At 51.4% G+C, this 10,844-nt stretch overlaps 3 protein-coding genes across 3 annotated transcripts; 1 reads left to right on the top strand and 2 right to left on the bottom strand.

Moving 5' to 3' along the window:
* Positions 1-37: 37 nt before the first annotated feature.
* PG985_005544 (uncharacterized protein) lies at positions 38-1,711 on the bottom strand (the record flags this gene model as incomplete). The annotated part of the gene is made up of 5 exons (XM_066825313.1): positions 38-693; positions 743-988; positions 1,256-1,357; positions 1,491-1,649; positions 1,699-1,711. The coding sequence occupies 5 exons, from the start codon at positions 1,709-1,711 to the stop codon at positions 38-40; spliced, it is 1,176 nt and encodes a 391-aa protein (XP_066688473.1).
* Positions 1,712-5,157: 3,446 nt separating this feature from the next.
* Positions 5,158-5,574, top strand: PG985_005543 (uncharacterized protein; the record flags this gene model as incomplete). Its single annotated transcript, XM_066825312.1, has 2 exons — positions 5,158-5,199; positions 5,257-5,574. The coding sequence occupies 2 exons, from the start codon at positions 5,158-5,160 to the stop codon at positions 5,572-5,574; spliced, it is 360 nt and encodes a 119-aa protein (XP_066688472.1).
* Positions 5,575-9,428: 3,854 nt separating this feature from the next.
* PG985_005542 (uncharacterized protein) lies at positions 9,429-10,331 on the bottom strand (the record flags this gene model as incomplete). The annotated part of the gene is made up of 1 exon (XM_066825311.1): positions 9,429-10,331. One exon carries the CDS (start codon positions 10,329-10,331, stop codon positions 9,429-9,431), a length of 903 nt encoding a protein of 300 aa, XP_066688471.1.
* Positions 10,332-10,844: the final 513 nt, after the last annotated feature.

Here is a 10,844-nt window from a genome sequence, read left to right as displayed (position 1 = left end):
CCAGACTTGCCGTGCGTGTATCGCTTCTTGGATAGCATCACGGCTGGAGAGCAGTGGCCACGACAGGCTTACGTGCCCAGAATGTAACGAGGGATTGGGTGAAAGCGACATCAAGGCATTTGCGGCCCCCCGGGTATACGAGAGATATGAAGGCCAGGTTCTCCGTTCTGCTCTTTCCAAGGATCCCGAGTTCCATTGGTGCGTCGCGCCCGGATGCCGCTCTGGACAGCTGCATGCTGGTTCCGGCCCAATATTCCGGTGCGTCCAATGTGGAACTCGGTCCTGCCTTAAGCACAACGTCTTGTGGCACGATGGTATGACATGTGCGGAATATGATAGTAGTGCACGCTCGAGCCGAAGAGCGATGGAGGAGGCGGCCAGTGTGGAGAAAGTCAAACAGACGAGCAGGCCGTGTCCTGGGCGAGGATGCGGTTGGCGTATTGAGAAGACGGGCGGGTGCGATCATATGACGTGTCACAAATGCAAGACCGAGTTTTGCTGGCGGTGCTTTGCCGATTACAAAGAGATCAGGAAAGACGGCAATATAGCACACCAGTCGAGTTGCGACTATCATCCAACCAATCTTTGATGGCGATAATAGTTTACTCACACGGCAAAGAAGAACGGCTTTTGAGCGGGTGCTTAGACTTAAACAGTTTCCTGTAGGAATACATTGGATAGCAGGTACTTCATCTATTTGCATAGAACAGCAAGACCATGCCACTTTACAAACCTCAGTGACCTATCATCAGCCATCGACGACTAGCCTTCGCATCCTGGAGAAGCCACTCGAACACTACAACACGATATCCCCTTGTGGGTCGTGATTCACCAGCGGCCTCCATATCAACGGTGGGCGACTCCGAGGACGGCTCGGCCCGTCCTCGGTATCTACTACCCGACTTTCCCTCAGGAAGAAGGGTCCAGAAACCATTGGCCGCGAACGAGAGGCATGGTGGTTTGGTGCGCCCAGGTGTGGACAAATCATCTGGGCTCCGTGTCTTCTCGTATCTTTGCAGTGCCCGGAGTATCTTCTTGCGTCTCGTTCGTCTTGCTCTGGTTATAATACGTGGAGTCCAAATTATTGGCCGTGTCAAATATAGACATATGGCCGGAAACCCGAACCCGGCTTGGCGGAGAACCCCCCGATTGTGGAGCAACCGATCTGCAAAAGCCCCATCTATTTGACGTCTCTCCTTTCTCACTTGCTCATTGACAATGTAGGCGGGATCAGGAACATGTATCTGCTACTTACAATCGCTGCTTATGACAATTTCCGCACTATGAAGTGATCGCTCCCGGTCAAGAAGCGTAGCGATGTATTCAGTAGGGCCACCACTCGTGATGACGCCTTCAGCTATCAGAGTATATTTCTAGTGTCGAGATCCATGTCCGGGCAGATAACCCCTGGTTCCGGTGACTAGCGATTTTGGCTTGTCCGTAGTGGTGTAACTAGAACCTGACAAAGCAAGAACTCCTCACGAACATACCCATCAACTTCAGCTGGTATGGATAATCGAGAGAGCTGTAATACTCCTGTGCCCTTAGGTACAAACGGCTGAACTCCATAGCCGCGTCCTCGTGATGTATGTCGTCGTCCTCAAACTGACAAAGTAGTGCTTCGAACTTTGTTAGGACGTCGGAGATGCCTTGTAAAAAGTCAACCACTATACAACTATGATCAGGCAAGTAACTCACTGTGGCGTGACATTCCGGATGATTGGTTTCTGCGCTGAAATGAAAGTAGAGCAGTCCTTTGATACTGCAGCAGGAGCGTTGTGAGGTGGGAAGCTGTTGGTGTTCAATTGATTGTACATGTGGGTAGAAAGTAGAAAGAACGAAAAAAAAAAAAAGAATCAAGCTTTGTCTAGGAGGGAAGCACTGGTTTATATATTCTCGCGAATTTGTCGGAATCTCTGGGGTTGGAACTTGGCGTTATATACAATCTCGCTTCTTCGTACTTGGCTTAACTACGATGGGGGTGGCATGGCATCACTCGCTAGTCCACAGCATTGAATTTGTGCGAGTCAGAGCGAGATGAACCACTGCGGTCTTAGTTGTCTTTGCCCGCGCCGAGGCTATGTCTTTGCTAACGATGAGTATGCTTGGAGTGCGAAGGATGGCTCTGGTATATCGTATGTGTACCATGGCCGTGACGTAGCTTAATGTGGCGTGTTGTGCTGGACCCAGAAGACATCATTGTTTCATGTCCTTCGGACTAGCATAAATCAGCTGACGCCAAAGCAGCTTTGGATGTTCTGCCTTAGAAGCTCTCTTATTTCCAATGTCCTGCTAGGCCAACGGCACTCAGTCCCCCTGGGAGAAGCCCGCATCGCCGCGCTGATCGAGCCCTCTTCGAGCAACATGGACAGCAACGAGCAGATCGCCATAACTGCGACCATTTTCTCGTTTTTCATCACCGTGAGCTTATACAGGCTCGTGTCGTTCATCGTACTCGGGCAGTATCCCACAGTCAGGCGGTCCCAGGTTTCAAGGCGCGGAAAATTCTTGGTCGTAGTGATCATGGTCCAATGTGCCTTATCGATGGGTGTTACGACACTCTTTCTTGTCCTCTACATGGTGTACGGTCGGCTCTGGGGGATCTATCTGCTGATATCCATTGTTATTTGCACAATGTCACAAGAGGTAATACCCAGGCAGGAGTACATGAGCCATGACTGACCACTGCCAGGTGCTATACGCCATCAAATCTTCTGCCACGGGGGTACCTGCCTTCTTCCCCAAGATCCTGCTGTCCCTGTTCTTAGCCACCTCACTGTGCCATATCGTAGGGGCCATCTTGGGAAGCTGGTATCCGCTCGAGGGCCGCGTGCTGTCGACTTCAGGGGCACTCCTCTACCGATTCTGGTTGGTCCGGGAATGGGCCGGGCTTCTTCGTGGCACCATTCAGGAACCAACTCGACATCCGATCATGTGGCATCTCCTTATCCGCGTGGCCGCGTTTGGGGTTTGCGTATTGGGGTACCAGTCAAGTTCAAGATGGGCCCAGCTCCATGTACTTTTTTCCAGCGATCCCCTGGACGAGTCTACACACTGACGGATTAGATTCTCTCAGGCACGTATACCATCACTGAGCTCCTTGTTTGCATGAGCCCGTTGGTGGGCAAACTAGTCCGTATGGGGACGCAAGATCTTGAGTTCATAGAACTTCAGTGAAGGAGGGCCGCTCTCGGCCTTTAGACAACATCATGGTTTCATGATTTGCATGGCAATAAGAAGTCAGGCATGCAGAATGGGAGACGGTTTTGGGTGAGCGTAGTCCGAAGGAGGATAAGAATCTACACTACTCGACGGCAAAGCAGAAAAACATGTCTGGGATGCTGGAATCATAGACATCATTAGCGAAGATAGGCTGTAGTCTTCGTCGCTGTAGATGCCTGACTGGACGTATCCCAGCTCGAGCATGTTGGCTGGGTAGTCATGGCTATTTGGGCTGAAAGGATTATAGTACACGAGGCCCACCTCTGAGCCAGTAAAGGACATGGCGTTGAATGCTTGCATTGCTCCGGCTCGCTGTGGATTTGCCGATAGCCCTGGGTTCCTTTTTGGGGGGCATCATCATCACAGCTATCCATACCTACCACGGAAGCACCGTCATACTCGTGTCTGCAGCCGCATTTCGGTCATGGGTAGCGTGTGAATGGATAGTGTATTCTCAGAAAAAACACCGGACGAAGGGCTGCGTCTTCATGTGGGCATTTCTTCTTTCGTTGATGGTCGTAGCCGGTGCTATGGGAATAACGTGTGTCAAAAATTGGCGTCTTCTTCCTATACTTAGACTCTACATGCTACTGGTGAGTGGTGCTCTATCCATATGAAAATGACGATTCTGACAAATTCATGCTTCTTCCAATATGAAGGTATAATCACTTGAATTATTACTACTAGAAAGCTTCGAAAGGACACTCCATGTGCCTATTGTAAACCAAGCATGCCGGAGGCAAACGCAGCAGAATGAGCCGAAGGAGGAGCCGAGCTTGTATTTGAACTGGCAGTGAACAGTCAAGTCTCAACATGCTGTGGTGGGAAGGTGAAGAAGCCCTCAAGCATAGCGAAAAAGAGGACTAGAGATTCGTTTATCGATAGACTGCGGTTTTGTTTGACACCTAAATACATGTATCTACTTTCTTGTAACCTCGGCGAACCGGCCGTAGAACCAGTCTACTGTTTCAGCCGTTGATACTTTGAGGTTCATGTTTTTGACACCAGACCAAAGATATGAGCTCTACACGCCCAACGGGTAAAAGCAATTAATCAAGTCACCATAGATCAACATAGAGGCTTGCTTGACGAGCATCCGTCCATATGGCGAGAGCTGTGGGTTAATGAAGGGTTCGCGTACTGCAATCTCTAGAACTCTTTTGGGAATCAGGTAAAATAAATCGTCCATATCATAACAACTCACTATCGAGGTTTCAATTTCAAATCGCATAGTCGCGGAACACCCCTTCCAATCCCAATACCATAGACAGATATCCAGGTATCGAGCGTCAACCGATGCGTGGAGCCCATACACTGACGTGTAACGGGATTGACCCTTTCATACATTGTGGTTCATTCTCTACCGGCATGTAGTAGCCTGGAGTAGAGTATGAAAAGTACAGGACCAGCCTCGTCCATAGTATTGATCTGGTCTCTGGCCTCGCAATAGACGGAGTCGGGCGTGTTGACTACAAAGGCATACTGCGCCAGTAGCTCAGCCTCTATTCTATCTCCATGATGTAGCTGTATTTAAATTATAACATCCTTTTCCCGTCGATTCTGCCTCGGCACCTGGGGACATAACTTGACCATGGTTTTATATCCTCCGCTTCACATCCAAGCAGTACTGCATAGCGCAAGATGCGCAGCAGTACAGCATTGTAGCTGAATTGGTCTTTGATTAGAAAGCAGAATATCCATGCGAGCCAATACTATACTGTACCACTGTTAAAGTAACGTTGCCGTGTGGTAGAGCCTCCTCTGGATCTGAATAACACAGTAGTTCAATATCGCATCCCCGTCCCCAGACAACCTGCTTCATTGTTATCTCAGTCGTAGCTATATTAGGTAGTCATATATGTCTATCAGTCTATCCTGGCGCTTAGTTTAACTGCTATGTTGGATAGATGCAAAGCACCTGCCGGTCGGTTCACAATGTTAGAATCCCCAATCCCTTGTCAATGCATTCTATCTAAGGTTAATGAACACAGGACTAAAGTTACATCCCCCTTATTGTGCTCTACTTGCAAGCAGCTACAAGCACAAGCGGCCGAGATCAAGGGACTTCGACAGCTGTGTAGTCGATTGGAGGTTGAGAAAGACGATATGGGACTGCGCCTTTCTCAACGAGAGGAACAATTAGAGGAACATAAATTGCGTCGGGAGATCACTGAGATAGAGCTTGACCAACACAAAGACGCCCTTGCCGAAAAGGCTAGAACTCTCGACGAGACAAACAACCTTCTCAGGGCCCAGGAGATTCTTCTACACTATCCCCTAGGCATGGAAAGGGACCTTTGTGTGAAAGAGCAGGAGGAGAGACCAATTGATGCATGTAACTCGCCCAGTTAGTATCACGGTGAAAGAGGAATACGTAGTATTCTCATTGGAAAAGACACTATCGCACTTCTTTGTACAATCTCTATATAGCCTATCAATGGTCTCGGTACGATGCTCATATCACTATCTAAACTCATCTTAAGGCTTTTCCCATAACCATCAAGCCACCCCCTGACCTCCCACGAAGATTTGCAGCAGACGAGGATCTTTCCCCGCCACCACACCGGCTACATTGTCCGGGGCTGGACTCACATCATCATAAGGAAACGAATACCCTTTCCCGTCTAGTTGACATTGGTGTACGGCTCGGCTGTAGTGATTGGTTATTTTGCCGGGATAATATCTTTTACGATTAAATGCAGGCTGGGTTTCGCCACCTTCGATGAACAGGGTGGATCTTGTGAACGCAGCACATAATCTAGGCACAACTGAGCGGTGTACGGCATTATCGTCGGCGAGGATCGCAAAAGGCCCAGTACTACAACTCCATATATCTGGCACGCTTGGGCGTGCGTATCTCCGATTGTCCCCGTCGCAAGAAAGAAGCCCGTCTTGGCCCACGCGGCAAGTAACGGAACCCATGTCTGACTGTGTATCTATCACAAGAGCACGAGACGTATACCTTGACCATACTTGATTGACATAGGGCGCGTAGTACCCCTGCGTGGCTCCCGGATGTGCGCTCTCATAGAGGTTCGGCGAAGCAACACGCAATGGTCGACCGCTAGGTGCTGTGACGCACAGTTGGTCCCATGGTAGCCCATCCAATCGACTCTGTTGTCGCAGCTGCTCGCAGACACTATAGACACCGTCACTTGCGAGACCAACAACCTTCTGGACATCTCCTTGCTCGAGGGTCAGAGTGAGACTAAGGATCAACCCGACAAAGTCCACGAAGGATAAGTTGGCATACAGCCCATCTTTATCAGTGTGCGTAAGCTCGACAAATCCCCAGTCCACCGTGTTTGAAGTATTGGTGCTATCTAAGACGGAAGGCGGAACGAGATAAGGTGAGCCGCTGTCCGAAGCCGTAACACGAGAGGGAAGTTGGCCTAAAGAAATCCAGATTCGTCCTGAGACGACACAGTCTTGAATTGTGAGTGTGAAGACGTTGGTCTGCTCTGCAATCGGAATTGAGATCAAGGCCTGATCGATTGACGAAGAACCTGCATCCCCTGCTACTACGGTGCATTGGCAGAGGCAGATGAATGGAGCACCGGTGGTCGGCATCTACGGGGCCAGTGAGACAACGCGATTCCGCGCCAAGAGGTTGTCGTGTCTGCGAATGCTTTAATTCACTCCGATACTCCTTGTCTCAAGCCTTATACCTGATCGAAAAAGCTGTCGCCCAAGGGATCGGCGTCGGCCACGGGGACGAATCGCTCAAACAGGGCTTTCACCTGCGATAACCAGCCCGTGAACCTTTGGGTTTGCTGCAGGAACCTGTACTCGATGTCAGTTGACAACCTGAGTCAGACTGAATACACGGCGACTTACAGCTGTTCGACCTTCTGTGTGCTGTCGGGGCGCCTGTGGTTAGATGTATACCTACAAAGTCGTGAATCTCGCGAGACGTGCGTGAGTAGGAAACCTCTGCCATACGAGGGCGGGGATAGACTTACTTTTCGTTGTGGTGGGCCAGCTCAGACTGGACGGCGTTGACCTTGTCCAGCAGCTCATCCACCTTGTCTAGCAGTTCTTGGGTGTCGCCCGACGTTCTTCGTTCTCAGTACAGCGCGCGGACTGGGTGTGGAGGAACCTACAGTGGCGAAGAGCTGAAAGGGCCCGAGTCGAGGTCTTATTGGTCGAAGAAGTTGGGGACGTCTGGAAAGGACAGTGGTTGGTTCTGAGGCTGGGGCTGCGTGGCAGAAGGAGCGACGGTCTTGGGCGCAGACGCAGGAGCGGGTGCAGGCGCGGGTGCAGTGGCGGCGTGGCCTGCTGATGGTCGGCCCCGTTGCTGGCGCGGATGCTGCGCACCGTATCGTGGCGAAGGGAGCATGCCGGCGTGGATCGGCCACGGCGCGTAACGCGGGGTCGTTTTGGTGGAGGCAGGCGAACTTTAGAACAGCCTGCTCAGTGGAAGCGACAGGTGAATAGAGGAAGTTACAGGTGGAGGAGAGCAAGGCGGGCGAAGGGTATAATAGAATGAATACTCACTGAGAGAGTCTTGACCCCACAACAGATATTTATGTGGCCAAATTCGTGCGGTGTGTAATGAAGCAGCAAACATGGATGCCAGCCAGCACGATTGGTAGGCTGGGCTGTCAGGCGGAAATGGGCTTGCCAGTTGGGAAGTGCTGACTCATGACTTGCACTTATATCAGAGGCGAAATTCCGGACGCAGCACGACTTGTCAAGCATTGCCATGTGTGGGAGAGCCGAGTTGGCAGCATCCGACTCAGCAGACGTGGCGGAGGGCCGAAGTGAGTCTGCACCGAAAGCGGTCAGCAGTATCGGATCTTTGGCCTACTCGTCAGCAAGCGGCTCATCTGCAGCTCCGTCAGTCCGGACTCTACGTGTGGGACGTACCAATGTGTTCTAGCGTGGATTCTGACTCAGAAGCATTCCATCCTATGGTTCTCATTCGAGAACCAGATCAACAGAACGAGGTCGACCGGGGCTAGGATCTAGTTCTGGATTAGCACTGCTTCCCACACCTGAACGACTCCAGCACCGCTTCCGCCCCCGCGCGTGAAGAGCCCTTTCGGTGCTGGTTCACGGTCGCCGATTTAGACGCTGGATGGTTCCGGCGCGCCACTGACTGCCCCGTTCCTGAGACATTCTAGATGCCTGCAGAATTGCATGGGCGACATTGTGACCAATTGTGACCAAGGACCGGAAAGAGCGCGCGAGGATGTTCAAGACCTTGAAGGAGGGGCGAAGCATCAAGGTCTCGCATCCTCGTGGCCAGTTCTGGGGCGTCCATTCTGGTGAATGTCCATTCTGACGAACGTCCATTCTGGTGGACGACAATTATGGTGTGCGTCAATACGACTCTTCGGTCTGCTCAGGACCGACTGCAGTCGTTTCGACCCCAGATGAACACAGGTAGATATTGCACTGCGAACGAGCTCGAGCGATTTTGGCGGCTGCATGGGTCCACCGTAGGGATACGTGACTGCTATTTGTAGAGCCTTCATGACATCTCCAGGGCACAGTAGGAAGCTCTACGGATCTGACAGGAAGCGGCTCAGGGAGAAAAGCCTATATGGCTCACTAGGGGCAACCCTGAAAAAGCGTCCCAGCCATTACCAGAAATGCTCTGAACTCAGATGAGCTTCTGATGTATCACATGAAACATCAAGTATTGCCCACAGATACGTATATACAGTAACGAACCTTTTCACTGACACATTCCATATTTGGCCGCCACCCTGCCCTCACATACACATAGGCTGATGTAGTTGTGTTACTACCGTAAACTACAGTAAAGTTGCGCGGCAACTACTACTTCTCTTATGTCAATCCTAGTGCTAATAGCTTCGTCAAATTTTAAGCTGGGACTGATCGCCACCGTCACTCCGCATATAAGTATAACAGTAAACGGGACGGAGTCTGCAACATGACGTGAATGAACCAGATCGAGTGTTGTCTTTAAACATTTGCCAACACATCGGAGTGTTGGTTGTCTCATTGCGCACCTGGTTTATCATCATCACTCTTCAAAACCACCACATAGACCAGAAAATCTCTGCGCTCCTTCGGGCACAATGAGGTTTAGACTATTTTAGGCTGGTAACGATGTCGCTCGCACACTGTGTATTGAGACACATCAGGTCAGGAGACCCTCACCGTACGTGGTTCATTACGTGCACACTTTCTCATGCCCCTCCCTCCAATCGATATGATCGGCTCCCTTATTATGCTCATGGAGATAGCCCCGTTTTGTTTTGTCGGAAGTCATTGGCGGCCACCCATGCACCGAGGCGCTTATCCCTCGGCAAATCAGGGCACTTGTAGAGGCCTGTGTGTAGGATCTGCCCGCACGTGTCGGTTGGGTCTTCAACCTGGATATGTCTGGCCTCGAGGCAGTTGGGGAACTTCATAAGCTCATGCGGCTCATAGCAGCAGCTCCCCATCCAGGGCTCATTGTACAGCGGACCGTAACCTCCTACCAGAAGGACGCGCGTGACCCGGGACGCCACCTGCACGGCGAACTGCGGCTCGGAAAAGGCAGGCGTGAGCCACCTGTCCTCAACAATTTCTTGGCCACCCTTGTCTTCGTCGTCTTTGTCGCTCCTGTCGCCTTCGCCGTAGAGCCTCTTGTAGTATTGTGTCCCGTAAACCATCCCGTCGCTACGGTACGGATACACAAACACGTCACGCCCCGGGTTCAGGTAGAGCGCGCCCAGGGCCATCGGCAGATCTGCGGGACGCCGGCAGGCTCCCTGGAACGCCATAATGGCCACCCCGACACGTCGCGATACGATGCTAGACGCTGTGGCCTGGCGGTTGGGATAATGGAGACCGACTCTGCCGCTACTGTTGTCCTGCTTAGGCGTGGCGAGGTACCGCTCCAGAGTCATGAACAGCGGGTACACGGGTAGCCGGAGGGAGTAGAAGGCCAGGGCGCAGTGCCGACTCTCGAGTGAGACCGCCAGGAGAGGTGAGAGGAGCCCAGCGTGGGGCAAAATGTGCGTCCCCGCATCGAGCACCTCAGGGAAGTAAGTGACGACCAGGCGCGTGTCTGACTCATTCTCCAAAGCCTCCTTCCAGACTTTGATGCGGAGCTCGCTAGGAAGCGTAGAGAACGAGAGTGAACCCAACATGATTATTGAGATACGTGACGTTTATCAAGGAAAAAGACATGGACCCTCTCGAGTTTATACTACTACTATATGTAAGTCAAGGCACGGACTACTCATTAGCTACGTTAGTTAACTGGCGACAGCATGACGAAAATGGAAGGTGCACGTGGCTCAATGAAAGCGGGGCTGCGACGTTTCACGCTGGATTGCTAAGACTAAGAGGGAGTGAGTAACTGGAGCTGTGTGGGGCAGGATGTTTGGTCACAAATAATTAAGTCCGTAGCCGCAGTGGAGAAGCACTACAGCGCGGGAAGTGGGAGCAATATGCAACGAGCTTTGGTTTATAGGAACACACTGCGCTACAAAGTCGCAGTGCGCACAAGGAGCTATTTAGTTCATACCAGCCCACGATATCTTCCTTTGCTTTCCCTCTCTCCTCCTTAGATCTCTGACCGATTTCATTTGTTCCCACTCGGATATGGCGTAGCTATTCGCAGTTCTTACAGGCACAGAAGAGGACTTTAGAGTCATCAG

The sequence above is a fragment of the Apiospora marii genome (assembly GCF_038362585.1).
Source record: "Apiospora marii strain CBS 49790 chromosome Unknown utg000003l_segment0_segment0, whole genome shotgun sequence".
Lineage (NCBI taxonomy): Eukaryota > Fungi > Ascomycota > Sordariomycetes > Amphisphaeriales > Apiosporaceae > Apiospora > Apiospora marii.
This window is presented reverse-complemented; position numbering and strand designations above follow the sequence as displayed.